Source organism: Grammomys surdaster, unplaced genomic scaffold, assembly GCF_004785775.1.
Source record: "Grammomys surdaster isolate TR1022 unplaced genomic scaffold, NIH_TR_1.0 64, whole genome shotgun sequence".
NCBI classification, from domain to species: Eukaryota; Metazoa; Chordata; class Mammalia; order Rodentia; family Muridae; genus Grammomys; species Grammomys surdaster.
Window position 1 is genome coordinate 7,403,450 of NW_021604566.1, and position 27,808 is coordinate 7,431,257.

The following is a 27,808-nucleotide window of genomic DNA, read 5'->3' on the forward strand; positions in this document are numbered from 1 at the left end:
TGCCTTTCCTTTGTTTCTGTATGCTGAAAAGTCTCATTTCTGCCCTCGAATGTCATACGAATTTGTTGACCTTGAAAACTCCTGCTCTGCCTAAGAATTTTTTTCTCCTAGGGTAGAGAGAACACCACGTCACTCTTCCTAGCTCCTGGATTGGAAAAAGTTCAGCTTCCTCATCCATCACCCAATCCACTGCTTTAAGCCTAAAGTAAGATATACACACAAATATTAAAAAAATGATTTCTCCTTTTGTGTGATATTTAATAATCTGTTACTGTCTTAGTTAGGGTTTTACTGCTGTGAACAGACACCATGACCAAGGCAACTCTTATAAGGACAACATTTATAAGTGGCTGGTTTACAGATTCAAAAGCTCAGTCCATTATCATCATGGCAAAAACATGGCAGCATCCAGGAAGGCATGGTACAGGAGAAGCTAAGAGATCTACATCTTCATCTGAAGGATGCTAGCATAATACTGGCTCCCAGGCAGCTAGAACAAGGGTATTAAAGCGCACACCCAAAAGGCCATACCTACTCCAAGAAGGCCACAACTTTCAACAGTGCCACTCCTTGGGCCAAGCATATACAAACCACCACAGTTACTAAATAAGGTGAACATTAAAAAATCATTTGACATGCCAGGCAGTGGTGGTGCACGCCTTTAATCCCAGCACTTGGGAGGCAGAGGCAGGCGGATTTCTGAGTTCTAGAGTTAGAGGCTAGCCTGGTCTACAGAGTGAGTTTCAGGACAGCCAGGGCTACACAGAGAAACCCTGTCTCGAAAAAAACCAAAAAAAAATCATTTGACTTAAAATATTGAGTAGAGGTTGGAATAGAGGCTGCAGGAAGAGCACGTACTAATGTGGATCTCACCACCACCCTCTCTGCTGGGGATCAAACCCATGAAATTACCTGCTGTTCTAAGAGAACCTTGAGAAATTACCTGCTGTTCTAAGAGAACCTCAAGAAATTACCTGCTGTTCTGGACAGCTTAGTCAGATAAGGTTAAGAAAGTATGGTCATTGTCTCAGGTCCCAGGAACTTAAAGAACGTCTGATATTTCCTGGGGTTACAACAGTGGGATGGTCTTAGGCAATGAGGATATGATAGTGGGATAGACTTAAGCAATGATCCTTGCCTAAACTTCCTGTTTTGCCATGTCTTTATAACCTGTCACCTCAAATTAAAATTTAAGCACTTGATCAAGACTTTTTAAGACTTGAGCTTCTTCTTTGTGTCTCTTGTCCTTTCATTCTTTCTCCTTCCTCCCCAGGTCACTCACTGAATTCCCCGTGGGCCAGGGTAGTTCTCCTTCCATATGTAAAGCCAACATGATGTGACAACATTCTGATGGTGGGTGATGACACTGGGTATCATTGTGAGTAGCTTGACATAAGATGCTAACATTTACTAATATTTAGGAAGACAAGTGAAATAGGTACAAATATTTTATGCTACTTCTGTACTTTTTATGTCAGAAATTATTCCAATGTGAAATGTTTAAGAGTTAAAATATCATCATCATGTACTCAACTTTATAGTACTTAATCAAAACGTGATATCAAGAACCAAACCAAAACAAAATAGGGTATATTTGAGGGAATTACAAATTATTTTAAAAAACTCATGAAGGCATTAAAAATGTAAACCAAAAGCTCAGTGGGGCACTGTGGCATGTGGCTGAAGCAGGAGAACCAAGAGTGTGAGGTGAAACTGTGTCCCAGAAAGACTGGCTAACCACTAAAATCCAAGAAAACACAGAGTGAAACCAAACCACTGCAGTCACAATATCTTGCTCCAGAAGGTACAAGACCTTGAACTTCAAGCTCCTTGAACTGCACTGTGAACTTAAGAACAGACACGGCTGGTTAGGAAGTGAAAGACCGGGAGGTGGAGAGTCAGCTCAGTAGTTTGAAATATTTTTGTTCTTACAGAGGACTTAGGTTCCATTTCCAGCATCCACATAGCAGCACGCAACCATCTGTAACTTCAGTGCAGAGGGATTTAACATTTTTTTTTTGACAGGCACCATGAATGTGGTGGATATTCATACATACAGGCAAAATATTCATATACCTTACATATAAAAGTAAAAGAGAAAGACTGTCAATGCATTCTTCTAGAACAGTCTACGTTGGCTACTAAAACCAGGCAAAGAAAACAAACTGAGCCAAACCAAAGTAGTATGAACTGAATAAGGCAAAGTCATTTCTCACATAAAATACAGTAGTGAATTAAAACTACACATTTTGATATATGCAGGATTTATGCAGATTATTAAATAATTTGAAAAATTTAAAGTGACTTAGATTTTATACACTAAATAAAAACTTCCTCCAAACCACCACCACCACCACCAAAACCAGTTTAGATAGTAAAAAGCAAGAAAAGAGGCTCATCATTACGAGATTCCTAGCATCCTAACTAATGCAATAGAAAAAGAGTAGAAATCAATGGGTATGGCATTATACAAACGGTTGTGGACATCAAAATCTATTTAGAAAATCAACAGAAAACAATTGAGAGCCATTACCAGTAGGATGACTGTTCACACACCACCACCACCACACACACACACACACACACACACACACACACACACAGACACACACTCGTCAGACTTCAAATTAATCAGGGAAATTAATAAGGGAAAGATTAGTTCCCTTAATATAAAATGGTGTAGCAGCCTCAGACAGTAATCCCAACATCCAGGAGTGTTGGCAGCAAATATCTTTATCAGGAGCTCTTGCTGGCTCAGTCTTTTACTTTTAATCCATTTTTACATATTCACCTTCTCGTTAAATTTTTATTTGAACAAGCATCACATAATAGAGGAGGACATTTCTTGCCAAGCACTAATGATGGATAAGTCTATAAATGAGTTTTTCCCCCAATGTGGTCTGTGCACAGGAACACTTTAGTTCTGGGTAGGCTTCTTGTTCTATACACATTTGTGACACGTGTTCAGGAAGACAAACAAGAACATATACTGTAAAAAGGCACACATGCATGAGAGGGCGTGACAAACAGCTAAAAATAACTGGAGATTTTTGCAACCTGCTTTTCCCCCATGTCACCTTGTCTAGTGCTAGGGTTTCTGTGCAGAATTACTGGTGAACAGTAAAGACATTATTCAAAAATGCTGTATAAGAAGTATGGAGAACATTGACAGCTTTGCTGTTTCAAATTAAATTAAAAAGACATCTGCTCCTTAACGAGCAGTTCAACTGCCTGTGTGCTGAGGCAAAGCGAGCATAGTGGCGACGAGTGTTGACATTCTCAATAGTGCTGCTTTGTGATGCAAAAGCATCATGGTTTTGTTTTGTTCTGAGGATGCAGTCCAGGGCTGCCATGAACATAAGCACACAAATGACTGAATGGGCGTTGCTCAAATAGCCATGTTTCTGGCCTTCCAGAGCCACTCAAAATCTTTCCACTGGTTTTGCTTTCCCCAGGTCCATCCTAGCCAGAACAACAATGGACAGTGGCTACGGAGATCCACTGACAACTGCCTTCTTAATAAATGTGAACTCATTTTTTATTTTTATTAACATACCATTTAGAGATACATTAAGACATATGTTTACTATCTGAGTGTTTTGCATGCATGTGCATATGTGCACCATGTGTATGTGTTCCCATGGAGGAAAAGAGAGCACTGAAACTATGGAGCTAGAGTTACAGTTATGAGTCACCATATGGTTCTTTAGCAGCTAGTCCTCTTAACCACTGAGCTGTCTTTCCATCCCTGAATGCACTTTTTAGATGAATAATTAAGCAACATGTATTCTTCCCCTCCTTTAAATTCAATTTTATTTAAGGAGTATAATCTTTATTATTATAGTCTTATTAGTTAGCAACAAGGATCTGGGTTTTACTGTGACATTTTGTTAGCATTACTACCTACCACATAGATACCATAATTGCTGTTATTCACTCCCCAACCCCCTCTGCCGCCCGTATTGGCCCCTTCACAAATAAACCTCTCTTCTGCTTTCATGACACAGATATTATTACCTTTGCTTGTTCTCCCCTCTTTCTGCCTTTGACTCACTTCTCCACTCATAGCTCTTTTACTGTCACTGTTTGCATATATATACAAACTCACTTTGTAGACCAGGGTGGCCTTGAACTCAGGGATCCACCTGCCTACCAAGGCTGGGATTAAAGATGTCCACCACCACATCAGGCCATTTTACTTTGCATTTTTAGGAAATATCTTTTAAAAAATGTATGTGTACATGTGTGGGTGCTTGAGGCCAGAAGAGTGTCAAATCTAGAGCTGGAGTTACAGGGTTGGGAGCCACGTGACATGGCTGTTGGAAACCAAACTTGGGTCCTCTGCAAGAATAGCCATTGCTTTCTCAACTGTGAGCCATCTCTTCAGATTCTGTGGTTTTGACATCTTGATTGTGTCTTGGAGAAGTTCTTTCAGATTGTGTTGTTTGGGGTTCTAAATGCCTCTTCTCCATTGTTTTCACAGAGATGGAAGAACCCCTCCCCCCCCACATCATTTCTTTGAAGGGGTTCTCTGTGCCATAAGTTTAGTGTTCATGGCTATATGTGTCCATGAGTACCCAAGTACATATGACTTGTGTGCAGGGGTATACATGTGGAAGCCAGGAGGGCATCCTCTTCATTATCGTGAGATGAGTCTCTGATTCTGAGGCTTCAGGGTAGCTGAGAACTCCTAGGATCAGTTTTTCTCTGTCTTTCTCTCTACAAAAATAACTGGGATTACAGGCACTTGTGGCTATGTTTAACATGTGTGCTAGAGGTCTGAGCTCAGGTTCTGCATACAAAGGACCTATCAGCCCTGTGCCTTGTCTTCCTCTCAGCTCCTTCCACCTATAGCTTTGATATTTTAATCTTATCTTACAGTTCTCTAAGTTATGACTAGGCTCATTTACTTGATGTCAGAATGCAGTATATCCTTGAATTTGTCCTCCATGTGCTAATCTCTTATTTTTTTTAAGCTGTCTTGCAGTTCCTTCCCACAGACCCACTAAATAGTTCTGAGTCAAGCAAAACCACAAGTTATGTGAAGCATTTCCAATGTGTGGCTACTGGAGAAGTTCCTTCGAGATAGATCTCAATGAGTCTGATAATCTTTAATCTGCTTGACAGTCTATTGGTGTTCCCTACTGTATTTACTTAATTACCAGAAATTATGATCAATTACTGAGATCCTAATTTCCAACAATTTCCTGCCAGATAATGTAAATTCCCTTTGTCTCCTATGTAGCTGAGTTTATTCACATTTTTATTTTCTTTTTCATCTTGCTGAATTTCTCATTAGATACAGGCTTTTGTTCCCATGTATTGGACTCACTTCTTTAATTATCTTCTTGCTTGTAATATCATTGGGTCATTGACCATTTTTCTTAGTTAACTTTTGAGATCTTTATTGGTGTTTTACCTGTATGTCTTTGAATTTCATATTTGAGAAGTTATAGTCTTTTTCTAGAATAATTGATGATTGCCTTTTCATGTTTACTGTTTTTTGTTCTTACATCATTGTAGCAGGATACTTATTCTGCTACATTGTATTTGCAGTGGAGCTCGGTGATTAGGCAGTAGAGGAGGAGAGAGGGAGAGAAAGAGAGTAAGGGGAGGGGAGAAAAAGAGGAAGGAGAGGGGAGAAAGAGAGGAAGGGGAAGAGAAGAAGGAGGCTATCAGCCATGGAGAACCATGGATAGGTAGAAAGCTGTCCTGGGTAGCAACTTCTATCAAAAGGTTTGATATTGGGTAACAACTCTAATTGTATGGGCAACTTGTTGATTGAGCAATTTTAAATATATAAATCCTTTAGACAGTCATTAAGTTTTAAGAGTCTTATTTCTACCAGGTACTACAAGGATGGCAGATATTGTCTGAGGTTCAGCCGAGCTTTGTGGATGCAGTGTGGGGGATTGGCCAGGTCTCATGGGTGCCAGGGCCCAAACATCTAGCTAGCCAGAGCCCCAGTCAGAGCTGAAAAGCAGCGGGAACATGGAGGCTGCCCAGGAACAAGCTGGACCGGGCACAGTTTTCTAAGTATCACCCCTACACATCATAATTTTTTTGTGTGTATATGCATATCATGGTGAGTGTTATGTCAGAGAATAACCCTGAAGGGTTCCAGGGATTGAGCTTGTGTGATCTCATGGTTAGCTTTAGTTGTCAACTGTACATACCTGGCAAGAGGAAAATTCAACTGAGGAATTGCTATCATACTGCTCTGTGAGGCATTTTCTTGATTGCTAATTAATGTAGGAAGGCTGTAAGCAGTGGCATCCCTAGGTAGGTGCACCTAGGCAGCAGAAAAGGCTGGTTTTAAAAGGCAGGAAAGAAAATTTTGTCATGGCCTTTGTTTCAGTGCCTACCTTCACTCCTCTCAGTGACAGATTGACCGGGGAGTTGTAAGATGAAATAACCCTTTCTTCTCTAAGCTGGTTTTTAGTGCTTTAATCATAGAAACAAGAGCACCAGAGATGTGCTTTTATCTGATGAGCTACTTCAGTGGCTTTATTGTGGTTTTGTTTGTAATTTATGCATATCCTAGTTTGGATATAATTTCTGGTTTTATCTGAGGCTTGCTTGCTCTGGAGGACTTAGTTTCCAGTATCATTCATTGAGAAAACTATCAAACTATATTAGATACAGGAATACACTCAATATCAAGTTAACTAACACAAAACCAATGACTAAAAATGTACAGTGTACTATGAAGTGAAAAAACATTAAACATTAATCAGGTTAAAAATTAAAATAGTAAATGAATGAGATAAAGGGTAGTACCAGAGGAAACTAGAGCACAAACAAGGGTAAAGAGGAAAAATAACAAGCCAAGAAGCATGTTACTGAGGAGACAAGGGCAAAAATATTAGAAAAAAACTAAAGTATTTTCTAATAAGGAAATTCATAAATGTAAAAAAGGGATATGAAAGCATAAAACTTTTTTGAAAATAAAGGTAGTACTCAGAAGATGTGCCTAACCCTCAAGAAACTGGAGGCCCTAGGGAGTGGGGAGGTCTGGTGGGGTAAAGGATGTAGAACAGTCAGAGGGTGGACCAGGAGGGGGATAAAGTCGGGACTGTAAAAAAAAAAGATTAAATTAAAAAAAAAGAAAATAAAGATAGTAAAAATAAACAAATAAAGATTACCCAATAATGAAAAATATGTATAAACAAAACTAGATCAATGGCATGGAGAATAAAAAAGTAAAACAATAGTTTTAAGAAGACATATTAACATAAAAATGTGGAGAGATGGCTCTGTGGTCACTAACACTGATTCCTCTCAGAGGGTTTGATTCCCAGCACCCATATGTGGCTCACACTGTCTGTAAGCCCAGTTCTAGGGGATCTGATGCCCTGTTCTAGCCACGATAGGTACCTGGCACTCATTAGAACACATGTATACATGTAAGGAAAACACCCATCTACATAAAACAAAACACCTCAACAATCCAAAAAAGTAAAAAGACTTCTAAAAGTATATTAAAAAGAAAACCCCAACCAACCAACCAACCAACCAACCAACCAACCAACCAACCAACCAGTCAACCAACCAACCAACCAGTCAACCAACCAACCAACCAACCAACCAACCAACCAACCAACCAACCAACCAGCCAACCAACCAACCAACAAACTAGTCAACCAACCAACCAACCAACAAACCAGTCAACCAACCAGTCAACCAACCAGTCAACCAACCAGCCAGCCAGCCAGCCAGCCAGCCAGCCAGCCAGCCAACCAACCAACCCAACCAACAAGAGAAATACAAGAGAAAAATATTAAACTTTGGAGTGGCTTCTTCCCCCCATCTTTGAAAACTGGGGACTATCAGGTACACATATGGGTTGGGTGAAAGGTCAGTTGAACTTCCTAGGATTTATACCATAGCTAAGCTTGTTTTGCCGGGTGGCTGATGCCTGCGGGAACAAGCTTCGGTTCTGTACCTTCTCTTTACATACCAGGGGCTGTTGCTGGTCACACAGCTCTGCGTTCTGGTCTGGAGAGATTCTTTTATACTCTCCAGTTCACTCTGTTGGAGTGGGTAATGCTATGGCTGGGGATTGGTTCTTATAAGTATTGGGAGTGGGGGAAGCCAGCAAATCAGAGATCGGTACAGGCAGAGCTGTTTTCATACTTTCAAAACCTGCCAAGTGTTCATCACCCTGCTGGTGAGAGGCAGCTCTGATGCCAAGTCTTCCACTGGGGCTTTGCAGTTTAAACTTAGCACTGAATCAGCAAGTTAGCTGGCTCTAGAAACTCGTCTACTGCAGTCTTCTGGCCCAGTGTCCTAGTTAGTGTTACTATTGCTATGATGATACACTATGACCAAGATCAAATTGGGAAGAAAAGGGTTTGTCTTACACCGCCACATTGCACACCATCACTGAAGGGAGTCAGGGCAGAAATGTGAGCATTGCAGGAGGAACCTAGGCAGGTGATGCTTTAGTCATGGAGTAGTGCTGTTTACTGCCTTGTTCATCTTACTTTGACCACCAGCCCAGGGATGGCCTCAGCCACAATGGGCGGAGCCCTCTCACATCAATCACTAATTAATATCCCACAGGCCTGTATACAGCCTCTCCAGTGACTCTAGCTTGTATCAACTGACATAAAACTAGCCAGCGCACTCGTGGTTACTGAACTCTTTATTATCATTATTTGATGAGGTCTGCTTCCAGGTACTGGTGGGCTACCTCTCCCTGCTCTTTGAAGTGTAGGTACTCTTGTTCTACATGTCTCTTTGTATTGTCTCACCCCGAGATGCCGAACGGTTGAATCCAGGAATGCTAAGTTGATTGTCCCATGTTGTTTAACACAGTGGGTTTCTTCTCCAGATGGCAACTGAGTAAATCTCAAGTTACAGTGGCTGTGAGCTTCCTGACCCGAGTGCTGGGAAGTGAACTCAGGTCTTCTGTATAGCAGTACTCATTCTTCACCACAGAGCCATCTTTTCAGTCCTAGGAAACCCTTCTTAAGCTAAATTATGCTGCAGCTGCAACTGTATCTAACTCAGCTTTCCTCATTTTGGTTCACTGTTCTGCTTTTCAACAGTTTCCATCTGTCTCATACTCTTGCTGTGCATTTCTGAACTGCTTCCCTTGTTTCTGTCTTTGGAAGACAGTCCATTAACCTTAAGCTGGTATTTCTGCTTTACTGGGTCACATGGAGGCACACTGTAGACTCCAATTTTAACTGGAAGTCTTAACAAAACTTCAAAACATTACCTTCTATATTACATTATTTCATACTGACTTTGGGATGACTAAGTAAAAGGTTGTGTGCTGGAGAGCTAAGAACCCACACATTGAAGGACTCACCACTTGTAATTCCTATTCCAGAAGATCTGACACTATCTCAGGGTATCTGTATAGACAGCACTCACATATACACAAAAAGCTTTAAAAAGAAATTCTAGTTAAAGCAAAGAAATCAAACGAAATTTGAGATAAACAAGCCTAAAAGCAAGTTCAACTTTATTGAAGCAATTTGGTCTTCTTATCAAGACTGAAATGTACAAAAGCCCAGTGGTATAACAGCTAGAAACTTACCAACTGAAATACTTGTTCAACAGCAAATATTGTAAGGAAAGACAGTATGTAACAGTTGGTAATGATAAAACCATAAAAACAGCTTGAATGCCTCTCAGTTGGGCATATATGAATGGGTATTAGTTTTTATTTATTATAAAAAAGCATTTATTTCATATACTATACATTAAGTATCCACAAAGGGACAACAATGAATGAACAGTGAGTGCATCACAGAAAAGTGTACCAGGGCACACTGCTATACTGCAATCTTTTCTTCAAAAGAATTATTAACAAAGGACCAACGGGATGGCTCAGTAGGTAAAGGATCTGGTTATAAGCCTAATGACTGTAACTTGATTCCCAGGAACCCACATGGTGTAAGTAGAGAATGGACTCCCAGAAGTTGTCCTCTTACCTCTACACACACACATGCATGCACATACAGACAAAATAAAAATGTAAGAAAACAGTTAAAAAGCAAAGCACTGTTAACTGTGATTAGCTTTAGGTAGTTGAATAAAAAGGTAGGTAAAATAGTGGGTCTTTTACTTTTTTAAAAAATTGGGTATTTTATTTACATTTCATGTTTTGGGCTTTTCAGGTCTCCCCTTTTGGAAATCCCATCTCCCTCCCCCTGCCTCAATGAGGGAGCTCCCTTACCCACCCACCCCTGCTTTCCCAAGCTCTGGCATTCCCCTACATTGGAGCACTGAACAGCCTCAGGCCCAAGGGCTTCTCCTCTCACTGACATCCAACAAGGCCATCCTCTGCCACATATGTGGCCGGAGCCATAGGTCCCTCCATGTGTACTCTTTGGTTAGTGGTCTAGTCCCCGGGAACTCTAGGGGTTCTGGCCAGTTGACATTTGCTACCCACTCAGGGCTGCAACCCCCCTCAGCTCCTTCAGTTCCTTCTCCAACTCTTCTATCAGGGATCCTGAGCGCAGCTCAATGGTTGGCTGAGAGCATCTGCCTCTGTATTTGTCAAGCTCTGGCAGAGCCTGTCAGGAGACAGCCATATCAGGCTCCTGTCAGCAAGCACTTCCCTGCATTCACAATGGTGTCTGGGTTTGGTGATTGTATATGGGATAGATCCTCAGGTGGAACAATCTCTAGATGAACTTTCCTTCAGTCTTTGCTTCACACTGTCTCCATATTTCCTCCTGTATTTTGTTCCCTCTTCTAAGAAGCACTGAAGAATCCACACTTTGGTCTTCCTTCTTCTTGCGCTTCATATGGTCTATGAATGAAATCTTGGGTATTCTGAATTTTTGAGCTAATATCTACATATAAGTGAGTATATATCACTTTTGGGACTGAGTTACCTCACTCAGGATGGTATTTTCAAGTTCTATCCATTTGTCTGCAAATTTCATGAAGCCATTGTTTTTAATAGCTGAGTAACACTCCACTGTGTAAATGTACCATATTTTCTGTATCCATCCCTCTGTTGAGGGGCATCTGGGTTGTTTTGAGCTTCTGGCTATTATAAATATGGCTGCTATGAACATAGTGGAGCATGTGTCCTTATTATATGTTGGAACATATTTTGGGTATATGCCCAGGAGTGGTATACCTGGGTCTTAAGGTAGTACTATGTCCAATTTTCTGAGAAACCTCCAGACTGATTTCCAGCATCTACTATCACCTGAGTGTTTGATCTTAGCCATTCTGACTAGTGTGAGGTGGAATCTCAGGGTTGTTTTGATTTACATTTCCCTGATGACTAAGGATGTTGAACATTTCTTTAGGTGCTTCTCGGCCATTAGATATTCCTCAGTTGAGAATTCTGTTTAGCTCTGTTCTCCATTTTTTAATAGGGTTACTTGGTTCTCTGGAGTCTAACTTCTTGAGTTCTTTGAATATATTGGATATTAGCCCTCTATCAGATGTAGGATTAGTAAAGATCTTTTCCCAATCTGTTGGTTGCCGTTTTGTCCTATTGACAGTGTCCTTTGCCTTACAGAAGCTTTGCAATTTTATGAGGTCTCATTTGTTGATTCTTGATCTTAGAGCATAAACCATTGGTGTTCTATTGGTGACATTATTTCAATAGGGGTTAAATGTGTAGGTAGAGAAGGGAGGGAGAGAGGGACTGGGGGTGGTGGTGGATGCTTTGTTTTCCTTTGCATTTTAGAAAACCAATATTTACACAGACACAGAGATGTTAAACTAAAACAGTTAAAGAATGACAACATACACAAATGCAGATGCACTTAATTTAAGCACAGGGATATGCCTAGACTCTTTATGATTTTTTTTGAGGCAAGATCTCAGGTAGCTCAGGCCAGCCTTGAACTGAACTGCTATGCAGCACAGCATGAGCTTGAACTCATGATCTTTCACAAGTGTTGGGATTGCAGGCACCTGCGACCCCCTTGCCCTGATGCTACTTTAAAGTATAGAGCACAGATCAGTTAACATTACCCTAAGATCTCAAACCACTTCATTAGCACCCTTTAAAACTCAAGAGGTTTCCATCGCATGTGCACACAGTATTAAGGAGCCTAGAAGTCCATCCTCACTCCACATGATCTCTCTGTGCTTTACAGTATCATACTTCTGCTTCAGAAGTGGTCTTCAGAGGCTCTGGTCTTCTGATCAGATCACCAAAATATGCAGTGATTGTCTTTAACTTCTTGTTAAGAAAGTTCTGTTCTATTTCCACTTGCCCTCCAATCCCAGCCAACGATGCCACCTGCCAGGAAAAACAGAGAAGTCACGCACGAGTAGGATTTCTCTCTCCCGCCACCGTTCCTCCTTTCCTTCCTTTTGGCATGGTCTAATTAAATAGCTCTGGCTGGCCAAATCCCTATGTAGACCAGGTTGTCCTCAAACTCACATCCTGCCTCCGCCTCCTAAGATTAATGTAATCTACAACCATGGTCAACACAAACATGATTTTCAAAACAGCCCCCCTCCCCTAGTGTATACCACTAGTAAGAGGAAGACTTTTTATGTAAGTACTTCATATAAAGAAGCATCTCATTCACTGGTACCTGGCAAATTATGTATTAACACAGTATTTTTTAGTAGAAACACTTCTTTTGGACTCCTCTGACATAAGTCATATGACTGTGCTATGCAATTCTAAAGATGCCATCTCTCCAACGCCACAAAATAAAGGTCTGGAGGAAGAGAAAATGGATGAAAACTGCAATTATTTAGGACAGACATTTAAGAACACACTTTCCTAAGAAGCTCATTTTAAAAATATTCCTATTATTTAGTTGTTTTCTTTGTATGTGGAGGCCAGAGGCCAACTTGTGTGGGTCAGGTCTCTCCTTATTCCACCAACTGGTTGTCAGGAATTGAACTTAGGTCATCAGGCTTGGCGGTAGTCACCTTCCTATGCTGAGCACCCTCACCTACTCTTGTTCATGTTATCATCTTCATTCTACTCTCTCAATTGCTCAACAATGCTTACTAGGTTTTGAGTAGAGATGACACTTCTCTATTATCTCTTTTGTGGTATCTATCCTTAGTTACTTCCTTTGCCCATTGTTCTTTTGTGTTGTTTCGAATCTTAAATATATTTATGTTTGTGTCTGTATCAGTAAATTTGAGGTCTACAAAATATAGCTATTGACTCAAGGAGCTAAAAGCATTCACTCTTTCAGAGTTAATGTGAAAATGCCAATCAAATAACTGCCCAATAAGAATAATTAGTTGCTAAGGAGCCTTTTGCTTTGACAACACTTGCACTGGTCTTTGTGACACTTCAAACCAGCAAATAAGAACCCTAAGTTCTTGTATAGGCTAAATTAATTTTCAACTAGTACTCAACATTTTAAGAGATTTACTGACCTTCAGATACAATCTTATTTATCGGAGATCAGATTACCAGATTGGTAAGATTCAGGAAATGGGGATTAAAGTGGACAGGCCCAGACAGGAGTCAAAGTGGTAGAAGGGAAGCCCCAAGTTCTGTGAGCAGGTATAAACTATGCCCTGTTAGCTGCCATAGGCAAAACTCAAGTTATATATTTTGTAAAGAAAGGTTCTCAGTCTAGTCTGGATTTAAAGGCTGACAGAATCTGATCTCAGCACATTATATACCAGACACTTGGTGGAGGTTAAGAAAAATGACTACGTTTTACTAGTGAGCATACTTTAAAGTTATAATTTCACATTCCTGTTAGAAAAGAACTGAGATATAAAAATAGGGAAGAAACAGGTCATTCTATGATGCACACCTTCCTTCATAACCACTGTGGTCCTGCAGATAGAATTCCGAGCTGTACATATGCTAGGCAAACACTACCATTGAGCTGCAACTCCAGATCTGTATGAAATGTTCTTGAAAGAAAAACAAAGCCAGGTGTGGGAGTGCATGACTACAATCCTAATCCTAATCCATAGGAGGCTGAGAAAGGAAGAATGTTCTGAGCTCCAGGTCAACATGGTTATGATTAAAAACAAAAAACCAAAACCAACACCAAAACACGGCCATGGGGTTCTGTGGGGAAAAGCATTTGTTACATGTGATTGGCGATATAGGTTCTACCAGAACTAGCCTGAAAATCAGGGTGTAACAGTGTAGCATCTATAATATCTCAGAAATGGAGTTAGATGGAAACCAGAGTCTCCAGGAGCTCCAGAGCTGCACCCCAAAAAGTCCAGGTGTGTGTGCATGAGAACACATGCATGCGTGTGCACACCTACACACACACATACAAACACACAAAAAACTAAAAAAAAAAAAAATTGTTCAATCAAGGTAGTTACAACATTTTCAACCCTCCCTCCAAAATTAAAGAGACTAAAATAATTATTATTTCTTATAACCATAAATAGTAATCTCAAGGCTAAGTAGCACTTTTCCTTCTCTGAACTTTTCAGGGTTCTTACATGAGGGAACTCTGGACTAGTTAAGAGCAAGAGTTCATAAATCACTCAACAATTACTAATTGAGTAACTAATTTTTGTTATGGGAGTAGAGTGCAGCACAAGACAAAGCCAAACACAGTATCTGCCTTCAGGAATGCTCCTGGAACTCAGGTGTGTTCCTAGCACTGAGTCTATATGCAGGCACAGAATGGGAAAATTAACCTACCCAGCAATGAGAAAGAAAATCTAACTTAACATATTCTTTTCAAGAGTTCTGATTAAAACAATTTTGAACCTTAGAATATCTTTTTCAACCACATATACATTAAAAGTTAAATGAGTCATGAACTGAATTTATAAATAAATACTATGCTTTAAGCAAACTAATGATGTCAAGTTTGAGTTGCCTTTCTTTTTCACTAGCAGGTTTAACTAAAAAATGCTACCTACTTCTTAAGGTATAAGGAACTGAGAGAATGTACAGTAAAGGCAGGCAAGATGGGGAGGAGGATGGAAGGTGGCGAATGAACAAGACTACATTCTGCGCTTCTGGCACATCACCTAAATGTTAGCCTAATCAGAAGCAATACAAAGGACATTTAGTCAAGTTTCCAGCACACAGACTGAGAGGCTCACAACCACCCGTAACCCCAGCTCCAAAGGATCTGATGTTCTCTTCTGGCCTCCGTAGGCATCTGCACATATGTGTGTACTCTCTGTCCTTCTCTGTCCTTCTCGTGTACACTTAAAAACATGTTAAAAACAGTTAATCTGGACAAGAATTAGAACTAAGGACTGGGGTTTCATTACTGAATCTTACTTGAGGCAATACTAGGAAAGGAAAAATGAGAAAAAATAACTGTTAAGACAGAAGATTTAAAAATCAAATACTAGGCCAGGCAGTGGTGGCACACGCCTTTAATCCTAGCACTTGGGAGGCAAAGGCGGGTGGATTTCTGAGTCCGAGGCCTGGTCTACAGAGTGAGTTCCAGGACAGCCAGGGCTACAGAGAAACCCTGTCTCTTTCCAGCACCTATGTTGCAGGGCTCACATCTGTAACCCAAGTTCTAAGGGATCTGATGCTCTCTTCTGGCCTCCATATGTCACCTCCATCTACATTTCATTCATTCACACATACTTAAACAAAACAAAAAACAAACCTTAGAAGTATTTTACTAATATCCTTATTTATTACCTATCTACCTTCCTACCTATAAACCAATGAACATAAGCTATAGGGGCTAAAGATAAAGCTCAGTAGTTAGCAGCCACCCATTCTCTGAATTACATATGGAATAGAATTTAGTTTTGATGCTGTGAATGGAACTCAGGGCCTGATACATACTAATATAATCTACCACTTAGCTATACTTTAAGCCTCCTATAGAAGGAACTTTAAAAGCCAAAGAGAATATAGATGTTTAAAATAAAATAGGTATTCTCAGGATATACATCTAAAAGAGCCATGGAAGGTGGAGTTATCCTAGAGAAGGGTCAGTTGTCTGGTGTATGACTACGGGTATATCTTAGTTTTATGTGTATGGATGAATATTCTTCATGAATGTCTGTGTACCACATATGTGCAGTGTCTCAGAGGCCAGAAGATGGTGTTATATCACGTTGTGAGCATGTGGGTGCTGGGAATTAAAGCCCATCCTCTAAAGAGCAGCCAGTGCTCTTAGTTGCTAGGCCCCTTCTCCAGCCCCCAAGTTTACTTTAACACAGTTGTAAGGATGTTGCTCGGTGTCACCCTGTTACATGCACCAGCATGAACGTGATCTAAGTGCATAATCTGAACTAAAGAGTCTAAGTGCTGTAGGCTCTGGAGTTACACATTTTATGTGGTTTGGAAAGCAAATGAGGACAAGGAGTTACTATACCACAGGGGCTGGAGGCCTGCTCTCATTATCTCATGCTTGGTAAGAAACAAATCTATTCATGTTAAGAGAGCCCATGCACAAGGATTTCAAATACAAGTGGTGCCTTTGGGCTGGGGCAGACACAGAGTTGGTCTGCTCCTGTCCTGTGGAGATACTGAATTCTGAGTCATCCTAGAAGAGACACTGCACTCAGAGCAGCCGGTAAGAATTCCATCTCACTCCATAAGCCCCAGAGATACATCTGGAAGCCAGGGACAGTCAGGACACAGCAGCTACCCAAACCCCGCCCCTCCGGAATTCCACTTCTTTCCGTGCCTGCCTGGTCCTTTGGGCTGGGGCAGACAGAGTTGGTCTGCTCCTGTGGAGATACTGAATCCTGAGCCATCCTAGAGGAGCCACTGCACTCAGAGCAGCAGACACCAAGGTGGTTTGCACTTGGGAGACATCATATCCTGAGCCATCCTAGAGGAACCACTGCACCCAGAGCAGAAGGATTTCCAGATCCAAGAGGTGGCCTGAGTCCCAGGAGTTCTTCCACCCAGGAGATTAGGATCATAAGACCACAGAGACCTCTGGACTCTGAGGAGCTCTGACACAAGCAAGATAACTGCAAAGACAGACTCCAGTCTTACACAGTGAGGGCAGGTAACACTAGAGTTAACCAGATGGCGAAAGGCAAGCGCAAGAACATAAGCAACAGAACCCAAAATTTCTTGGCATCATCACTCCCCAGTTCTCCCAATACAGCAAGCCCTGGACACCTCATCACACCTGAAAAGCAGGATTCAGAATTAAAATCACTTCTCATGATGATGATAGAAGATTATAAGAAGGAATTAAGTAACTCCCTTAAAGAAATACAGGAGAGTACAAGTAAACAGATAGAAGCCCTTAAAGAGGAATCACAGAAATCCCTTAAAGAAATGGAAGAAAAGACAAAGAAGGAATTAAACAAAAACATTCAGGATCTGAAAATGGAAATAGAAACAATAAAGAAAGTTCAAAGGGAGACAACCATGGAGATAGAAAACCTAAGAAAGAGATCAGGAGTCATAGACGCAAACATCACCAACCGAATACAAGAGATAGAAGAGAGAATCTCAAATGCAGAAGATACCGTGGAAAATATTGACACAGTTGTCAAAGAAAACGCAAAATGCAAAAAACTCCTAATTCAAAACATCCAGGAAATCCAGGACACAATGAGAAGACCAAACCTAAGGATAATAGGTATAGATGAGAATGAAGATTCCTAACTTAAAGGGACAGTAAATATCCTCAACAAAATTATTGAGGAAAACTTCCCTAACCTAAAGAACAAGATGTCCATAAACATACAAGAAGCCTACAGAACACCAAATAGACTAGACCAGAAAAGAAATACCTCCTGTCACATAATAGTCAGAACATCAGATGCACAAAACAAAAAAAAAAATACTAAAAGCAGTAAGGGAAAAAGGTCAAGTAACATACAAAGGCAGACCTATAAGAATTACACCAGACTTCTCACCAGAGACTATAAAAGCCAGAAGAGCCTGAACTGACATCCTACAGACCCTAAGAGAACACAATTGCCAGCCCAGATCACTATACCCAGCAAAACTCTCAATCACTATAGATGGTGAAACCAAGATATTCCATGACAAAACCAAATTTGCACAATATCTTCCCACAAACCCAGCACTTCAAAGGATAATTGATGGAAAACGCCAACACAAGGAGGGAAACTACAACCTAGAAAAAGCAAGGAAGTAATCTTCCAACAACCCCAAAAGAAGATAACTATACAAACATAATTCTACCTCTAATAACAAAAATAACAGGAAGCCACAATCATTTTTCCTTAATATCTCTTAACATCAATGGTCTCAATTCCCCAATAAAAAGACACAGACTATCAGACTGGATACACAAACAAGACCCAGAATTTTGCTGCATACAAGAAACCCACCTCAGTGACAAAGACAGACAGTACCTCAGAATAAAAGGGTGGAAAACAATTTTCCAAGCCAATGGTCCAAGAAACAAGCTGGAGTAGCCATTCTAATATCAAATAAAATCGACTTTCATCCAAACTTAATCAAAAAAGATAAGGAAGGACACTTCATACTCATCAAAGGAAAAATCTACCAAGGTGAACTCTCAATTCTGAACATCTATGCTCCAAATGCAAGGGCACCTACATACATAAAAGAAACTTTACTAAAGCTCAAAACACACATTACACCTCACACAATAATAGTGGGGGATTTCAACACCCCACTCTCAGCAATGGACAGATCATGGAAACAGAAACTAAACCGAGTCACTTTGAAATTAACAGAAGTTATGAACCAAATGGACTTAACAGCCATCTATAGAACATTTCATCCCAAAACAAAAGAATATATCTTTTTCTCAGCACCTCATGGTACCTTCTCCAAAATAGACCATATAATTGGTCACAAAACAGGCCTCTACAGATGCAAAAAGATTGAAATAATCCCTTGCATCTTATCAGATCACCACGGACTAAGACTGGTCTTTAATAATGACAAAACCAATGGAAAACCCACGTGCACATGGAAACTGAACAACTCTCTACTCAATGATGACTTGGTCAAGGAAGAAATAAAGAAAGAAATTAAAGACTTCTTAGAATTCAATGAAAATGAGGACACATCATACCAAAACTTGTGGGACTCCATGAAGGCAGTGCTAAGAGGAAAACTCATAGCTCTAAGAGCCTACAAAAAGAAACTGGAGAGAGCACACACTAACAACTTGACTGCACAACAAAATACTCAAGGGAGCAAATATGGAGACAAAGTGAGGGACAGAAACTGAAGGAAGGGCAGGTCTGAAGACCATTCCATCTGAGTACCCATCCTATGTGCAGTCACCAAAGGTAGATGCTGATGTGGAAGTCAGGAAGTGCATGCTGATTAGAGCCTGATATGGATGTCTCCTCAGAGGTCTGTAAGAGTCTGACATATTCAGAGGCAGACGCTCACAACTAGCCATTGAACTGATCATGGGGTTCCCAATGGAGGAGTTAGAGTGAAGGCCATTGGAGCTGAAAGGGTTTGTGGCACCATGAGGAGAGCAACAATACCAACCAACCACAGCTCCCAGGGTCTAAACCACCAGCCTGGGAGCACTTAGGGAGGGATCCAGGGCTTCAGCTGAATAAGTAAGAGTGGAGGGCCCTGCTGGGCATAGGTGGAAGAAGAGATCCTTGACCTCATGAAGGCTGGACGCCCCAGGGGGTGGGAATTTGAGGGTGGGGAGGTGGGAGTTGGGGGGGGGTAGGTAGGGGTTACATCCGCAGAGAAGAAGGAGGAGGGGTAAGGGGATAGGGGGTTCCTGGGTGGGTGGGGAATGGGGTAAGGGGACAACATATGAAATGTAAATAAAACATCAAAAAAAAAAAGGTGACATGAAGTTGGGAAGGGATGAGTGGATGGATATGTATCTGGTATGAGTTAGAGGAAGGGGTGGAGCCATCACGATTAACAAAGTGTTGTATCCATATGTGGAATTCTCAAAAAGTAAACTAGTATCTAAAAAAAAAAATAAAAAAATAAAAAAAATCAAATACAAGTGGTCCCTGAACCTGCTGCATGCAGCTCCCGTTAGAAGACTAAGATATTGAGAGGCATCCCTGTCTACTACATAGGTTTACTCCTTAAGAGAATTTTTCATGTTTGCAAAGTATGGTGACTCCAAAGCTAGTACTGCACAGACTATAGACTATTAAAGGAGAGAAATGAAGGAAACTAGCAAGCAACAGGAAGCAGCAGCAAGACACAATTCAAACTGTTTCTCTGCATCAAACCCAAGTCCCTGGGTTTGTGTGTTTTTTATAGATTCCTATTTCTGTAGGTAGCAATTTCTGATAGATACCTATATCCACAGAGCTTCTCACAAAAAGATGTTTTGAACAAATTAGTTCTGGGTTTACAGGGAGTGTTTGGATAGCAAAAGATGCATGTTCTAGAATAACTCTACAAGAAAAAGGGAACGAGAGGACAAGGAAATAGGAAACTCAGAAAAATTATTTTCCTGGCTACAAAATCAATGAGCATCATCTCCTACATGAACAATTTCTCTTTTCATCTTAAAAACCTTACACAGGTTCTAAAAAAAAGTGACTTCCCACTGCAGTTCATTTCATCTACATTTCATACCAAGCCATTTCTTTTATCAGTTTCTAGCATCACTACTCCCTCTAGAGGCAGAAGACACAAAGGACCTAGGAAGTCTAGCTTGTGGATGGTGTTTATATGGCACTCAGATACAAGTGGGACATGAGTGAGAGGCCCAGAGGTTGACAGTAGGTGTCTTCCTTTATTTACCAAATGAACCATCTTCCCAGTTCCCACCAGTCCAATTCTGATAGGGTTTAAGGACAAGCACAAAAGCAAAAAGTAAGCTAATTTTTCTTTGTGTCAAAAAAACCCTTTACTCACTAAAATTTTCATACTAAAATATGGCTTCTAGCCAGGCCATGTTGGCACACACCTTTAATATCAACTCTAGGAAGCAGAGACAGGTGGATTTCTGAGTTTGAGACCAGCCTGGTCTACAGAGTGAGTTCCAGGACAGCCAGGGCTGCACAGAGAAACCCTGTCTGGAAAAAAAAAGAAAAAAAATCACATACTAACTTTCATAAATGAACTACTATAAAAAAAATCTGTGCTTGAGGCTTGGGTTTGATGTCTACAATTATCAAAGAAACTAGTGATGTAGGTGATCATGACAAGTACCTTCATTTTCAGGTCAGAATCCACAGGCAGAAGGGCCAAGCCTGGGCCTTCCTCGCTAGTCCTGGTTGTCCTTTGTTACATATAACAATAATGATATAAGACCAGAAGCACGGGGGAGTCAAAGAAGAAAACATTTTATCTGTGGATAACTAGGCAACATCCAAACTTAATCAGCTACATTTTCCTGCACATGATAAACAGGAATGAGATTTCTACACTTAACCAAATCTTTGATTTCTAGGTGACTGGGAACCAGCTCTCTAGCTTTTTCCCTTACTAGCTACCACAACTTGATCCTAGACAGAATAAGGCTGTTCTTGAGTTTAACAACTTACACAATGCGTAACAGACCCAGCAACTGGGAATCCTCTAACCTCTTTTTTTTTCTTTGTGTGTGTGCATGTGTGGCCTCTTTTTTTTTTTGTGGAGGCCCTTCAGTTCCAGCGTCTTTCTGGAGAAGAATCACATATATAGTGCAGGGATGCACAACACTGCTCCAGTTGTCCAGCAGAAAAGTCACAAGACAGAGGGCTTGATGAATTCAATTTCAAAGATAAGAGGGCTAATAAATATTATCAAGTAGCTACAATTCTCTATCTGCACAAGAATAACTGATCTAAACACCTGGGTTCCAGCAACCAGAAGAACAAGAGAAAACTATGGCAGGTAAAGGCCCAGAAACAGTCTTCTGTACTTGGTCCCAATACGTAGCACTCCATTGTCCTCTTTTTTTTTTTTTTTTTAAAAAAAAAAAAATCAAACAGAAATGATCAGAACTGATTTACAGGTTTTCAAATTTAAAGTGCACTAATCGTTATTTACGTCAGGGCACATGGAACATGATATATATGTGGTAGTCAAGAGGACAACTTGGGCCACTCTCCTATTCTGTTGCATCAGGAAGGTTTTTGGCCCAGGCTTAAGCCTGAATAAAGAGTCTCATGTGTTTGCCCCCCAAACAAACAAACAAACAAACAAACAAACAAAAACAAAACCTAAACTCAGGCTGTCAGGCTAGGCTGCAAATATCTTTACCTCCTGAGAAATTCTGAAAACCTCAGAAAATCTTATGAAATTCTTTTGCTCACCCTGTCACTTCAGTTTCTAATCATCACCCCCAATCTCATGGTGAGTAACTACTGAGCTATCTGGTGAATTTTGTTTTTCTCAGCAGTAAGTATTTCACCCATGGGGCGCAGCAAGTCGCTAAGGTGCTGTGCTGGCTCTGTCACTGTGTGGCAGAATGGCTAGGCAAATCACTAAACTTCTTCAGCAAATTAGGCTGATAACCTCACATGCAAATTCTACAGTATTGGAATAATCCAAGAAAATGGGCAGAAGACTCTTCTTATGAACCCCAGGGGCACTATCCATCCAGCTGCCGTACTGTGTACATCTACAAGGTGGCAGTTATTTTAGAAGGAGTGAAGGTTTGTATACTCAGAGTTGCAAGGCTAGTTACTTACAAGTTCAACAGTCTCAAGTCCACAATACGTCCATACACCTACCTTTAGCTCTCTTTTATGTTACTGGGGCTGGAGTAAGGGTCTTCCAACTGCTGGAATGACTTTACCATGTTCATCACATGAATATAGTTTTAAAATATATTTCTACTGTTTGTTTAAATTTGAGTATTTTGATATGATCTTTCATTAATTCTAACATTTAGAAACTAGTAAGGCTCTAATTTTCCACTTCAAAAAATGCTAATAAACTGAATTTAGGTAAGTATTTACCGCTTAGCAGTATTATTTAAGATGCTCTTTTATTGGTTAACAGTTTTAGTGGTTCAGATGCATAGTACTAGATTCTACACAGCAAGTTTTTAAAAATGCTTTCAGGGCTGAAGAAATGGCTCAGAAGTTAAGAGTAAGAGCACTTGTTGAGTTTGAGGCCAGCCTGGTCTACAGCCAGGACATGGAGTAACCTTATTTGGGGAAAGTGTGTGTGTTCCCATTGCTACAGAGTACCCAAATGACTTTGTCTACATGTACTATTAAGGACTAGGACTTAGCCTACAAAGATCATTCAGCCTCTTAGGAGATAGTTTTGGAGTATTCTGGTTGGCTAAGTCTAGAAAGCAGTTACACAAGTAACAGACGATAGGTTCAACGTGAAGGCTGACATAGGAAACTCGCAGCCCCAAAGAACGCGAGTGACATTCACATATACTATCTTGGGAGGCTTAATGCTTGGCCAAGTAGATTATAAATAGATGACAGAAGACAAGACAGAATTTAAGTTTCCTCTAATTCAGTCTGAGCGCTTAGCTTTTCATGTACGCTTTATTAACCTAGAGACTCTCAACTATGGAGCACACTGGAACTATTTGAAAAGCTAAACAAAAAATTTATGTTTGGGCCTCATCCCAGAAAATACACCAGAGAATTTTTCTTAGTAGGTAAGCATTATCCTTAGTGGATCAGTAGTTGGAGAAATCTATTCAACCAAAACTATGAGACTCTAAACTTATTTGTAAGGAATGAATATACATGAGTTGAAGGGACAGACTTGAGGAGATTTGGAAGGAAAAAGTCAAGTCTAACACACTAAATACACAGGGCCAGCATGAGGTAAACAGGTGGTCAGTAAAAGGACAAGAGACAGTGAGGACAGTGAAACTGTCCCTGGTCAAGCTAAAGCCCATTTGTTTCCTTCTTTTTTCTCCCTGCTACTCTTAGGGATCCTCCTGTTTCTGCCCCATTGCTGGAATTCCGAACCACTACACCTTCCTAAGATCTCATCTCTTTAGCTGGGTTACTATTTTCCAAAATATAGAAAGGCGTGTCTTGGATGGCTGCCATGCAGCATCTGTAACATGACATCACTGGTCATCTTGCTAATCCATCTTCATAAAACCCTAGTGACATCATCTGCATCTCCTCAGGAGCTGTGGTGGTGGAGGGATGTAAAACACCAGTTAGGGACTTCTCACAGCAGGTTCTCTGGTAAGGAAATTACTCTGTATACTTTTCTGCCCATTTTTTCTAACAGTTAAGTAGAGGTGTACAGAATTTCCTCAGTAATGGCTTACCTGGTCAATATCAGCATTTCTTGGAAGAAAATAAACAATATTATTAGTGATCTTCTGAGAAAGCCTGAAAATTTCAAAGGTGAAGAACAGTTAAGGATAAGAAGTTTCTGAGTAAGAGGTGTTCATTGCCTGTCAGTAACCAAGTACATTTTGTAAGCAACAAAAAGGTACATATTTAAATCCCACCCCCCCCAAAAAATCAGATACATGATTAGGAATCCAGCAACAGCACCCTGATAGTTAAAACAATGCAGCTGCTTTAGTATAAGGCACTGGTAGTTGAAGATTACTACCCACAGACCTGAGGTTTTGAAGAAACTTTTAGTTTCTACTAATTCTAAATAATAAATCAATTTATTCTCAAGGCAGGTTCTGTAGCAGCAGACCTGCACCTTGGGCATTGGGCTGGGCAGCATCTGTATTATGAATCAGCAGCCACCCTGTCAACCCATTTCATAAAACCCTAGGAAACCACTTTCTTTTCTCTATTCCTCAGGAGCTATGGCAGATCTCTTGCTTTCTAACAGCAAAACTAAATAGTAACAAAGGCCTATATACATCTATAGATAGTACACCTATGATCACCCCACACATAATTTTTACAGTTGTTTGTAAAGCTTTCGTTATTACTATTATTATTACAGTGGGTGTACATGTGGTTCCTGGGTGTATCAGAGGATAACTCTCTTCTTGTACCTTTCTTTATATGGGTTCTGGGACTCAGTTTCAGGTTGCCAGGTATGCAGCAAGTGTCTTTACTAGTTGAGCTAGTTGGAAGGCTGTACATTTTTGTGTAAAATACAATGTAATTTACCAAATGTGATTAGCTTATACTTTTTCTCTATACCTACATGCACACACGCACGCACGCTCAGCCACCCCTTTCCTCTCTGCAAACATTTACTTATACTATTTGGACTTCCAAAGGATATCCATCAGGAGACATCATTGTCCTAATGTCGAAGGTCTCTGCAGCAGCATAATCTGGACCTCCCCAAGGTGGACTTAGGAACACAACATCAGCCTTTAAACACGGAGCCAAGAGCAGGAAATCTCCACAGATAAACTCTATCTTATCTGCTACCCCATAAACTTCAGCATTATTCCGAGCAAGATCAATTTTAACAGGGTCGATATCAATGGCAATCACTGAAAATAGAAAAGAAAGTTGACAATGAGATGACTTCTGAATAAAACATCTAATAAAAAAAAAAAACTTGAGACACATAGCTATACACAAATACAATTTTAGTTAAAATTTATTTAAATTAAAAAGGCTCATATACAGTTGTATGAAGAAAACATTATCTAAAGAACAGGCTTCCATATTGTTTTGTCTAGTCACCACCCAAAGTGTAAACGGCCATTGAGGGGAGCGGCTGGCGGCAGCTATGTACAGTTGGAGCACTGAATGCTTACACATGCTACTACTTGCATGTAAAGCTAAACGCTGGCTTTCAGAAAAGACTAATTTCCCTAAAATGATTCAATGTTCCTAGTTCCCAACACTGTGAGAGTAAAGGCCATGTCACCACAGTACCAAGAAGAGGCAGTGTTAGCTACTTGTTTCCTTTTCTTCTCAGGGTCTAGCAATCTATAAAGGTAGAAGATAAAACAACGCTAAGAGCCAGAGCAGTGGTTCTCAACCTTCCCAATGCAGCAATCCTTTAAACCAGTTCTGCATGCTGTGGTGACCCCAACCATAACACTTTGTTGCTATTTCATAACTGTAATTTCACTATTATGAATTATAATGTAAATATCTGATATTCAGGATATCTGATTGACCCCTTTGGGGTCACAGCCCACAGTCTGAGAACCGCTGCCACAGAGGGAGTTGACAATAAGAACATGGCACTAGCCTTCCTTTAGGACACATTACACATTTTCTTTTCCAAACGTGTGCCAAGCCTTTCCAATTAAGAAACTAATCTAGAGTATTCATGTTTTTTCATATTTACAGAAAATTTCCAGACTTGCTTTATCAAGGTACAGATAGTTTAACCACTGTCTTATGACAAAATGTCAAATACCTCATTTTATGATGAGCTTGATAACTTTTGAGGAAAAATATTTTCAGTCTATGTGGCTTATTTGAAAAAAAACCACTTGAGAATTCTGAAACATTGAATTAGTGGAAGACAAGAAAGTAATTATTGATCTAGTAAACCTGAGAACTGCTTTTATCTAGGTTACTACAAGACCATGTAAACTTAGCAAGTGCATGCCGGGAGTACAGAAATAGTAGAATCAAGGTCACAGCTTATCTGCTCTCGTCTTGAAATCAACAGGCAAACTCTCCCCACTATTTGCTGACTTCTACACTCTGTTTCCAGATTCATATTTTGCTTTCTCAGTTAATACTAAAAAGTTTGTATACTTTATGAGATTCTGCTGAAATCCACTAAAATGAAAGCCATCACCCACTGGTAGGTCTAATATTAAGATAATGGGGAAAAGTATCTTTAGAGTATGACTTGCATGTCGTCTGTATCTCTAAAGCTGTGGGATATCATAGACATGACTCACAAACCCAGTATACTGCAGGTAAGGGCTCTTTTAGGCTAAACCTTCAGTCCTAAGTATGTATAAAAATTTTTTTTGGGTAGGGAAGGGTTATGGTGTCTCTGTAGCTCATTCCAGTCTCAAGTTTGCAGCCTTCTTCCTTGTCTCCCAAGTACTTACTTGTACACATCACTGTATTCCATGAGAACAATCCATTGACATTTATTTTTAGCTGTGAGCTTAGCCATCTCTCCAGCCCTCCACTAATTTTTAATAGCATTTATTTACTTATTTATTTATGTGTGTAGTGGCAAAAGCCCTTGCTCACTGAGTTACCTCACTGATTCCAACAGTCAGAATTTTTGGAGTTCTGGGATTTTATAGCTGAAAAGTATCAAAAGACTATGTGAATTCAATGTGTTCTTCATTGTCGAGTTATGTCAAAAGTCATAAAGCTACTGAGTCAGAGATAAGCTTCTTCTCCCTATCCATTACTCTTTGACTCTAAGAAGCATTATGGATTAGTTTTTATAGACTGCTAGACTCTTGGCTCCAGAGATTGGTAGGCATGTCTATAAAATCCTGTGCAATTACTTTAGATTTTTATGTCTCCATTTATCTGTGAAATTAAGATAGTAAAAGATATAATTTATGTTGGTTGGCTAAATAAATACATATGACGTACTTGCTAACCATATTATGCAAGATTAATAAACACAGCAAGCTATAGTTTTAAATATTTGGTATAAAATTATCAACTATATATTAAATCTCATCAAAGACAAGAACAAAAGTAAACATATTCTCTGTATAAATTGGAAATAAAACAGTTCTCTGCCATAAATGACTAAATTACCTCTTTTCCCTGTTAAGGCAAACTGAATGGTATTTCCTCCAACTCCACAGAAAGCATCTACTACAATGTCACATGCGAAGGACTGACTGACTCGGCCGGCAATGTGCTCAGCGATCTTCTCAGGAGTGACTGAGAACCAGCCCTCTGTAAAGGGAGAACAGTTTTGTAAACTGTGTGATTCCAAGAATCTAAGCATGAAAAAGAATACATATTGCACAAATTAAAAAACCAGAGAGATGGCTTAGTGATTGTGAGCTCAGTTATAAGCTTGTATGGTTCTTGTAAGGGACCTGTTGGCTCCACATCCACATCAGGTCACAGTCACCTCCAACTTGAGCTCTATCGAATCTACTGCCCTCTTTTCTCCTCTATACTCAGGCACACCCACACAGATGTACACATAAGAATACAAACTGCCTCGCTT

At 40.1% G+C, this 27,808-nt stretch overlaps 1 protein-coding gene and 1 long non-coding RNA gene across 3 annotated transcripts in view; one reads left to right on the forward strand and one right to left on the reverse strand.

The window, feature by feature from the left end:
- Nucleotides 1-109: 109 nt before the first annotated feature.
- LOC114623552 lies at nt 110-27,593 on the forward strand. The gene is made up of 3 exons (XR_003711782.1): nt 110-205; nt 1,274-1,353; nt 27,402-27,593. It is a non-coding gene; the product is annotated as an uncharacterized LOC114623552 (long non-coding RNA).
- Tgs1 (trimethylguanosine synthase 1) overlaps nt 11,466-27,808 on the reverse strand; it is a 40,987-nt gene continuing 24,644 nt past the window's right edge. For both annotated transcript variants that reach the window (XM_028770211.1, XM_028770202.1), the window contains exons 10-13: nt 27,385-27,528; nt 24,956-25,172; nt 24,024-24,102; nt 11,466-12,229 (exon numbers count right to left, since the gene is read on the reverse strand). In XM_028770211.1, coding sequence (XP_028626044.1) covers nt 12,086-12,229; nt 24,024-24,102; nt 24,956-25,172; nt 27,385-27,528 — 584 coding nt within the window. In that variant the 3' untranslated portion in view covers nt 11,466-12,085. The remainder of the gene's footprint in view (nt 12,230-24,023; nt 24,103-24,955; nt 25,173-27,384; nt 27,529-27,808) is intronic.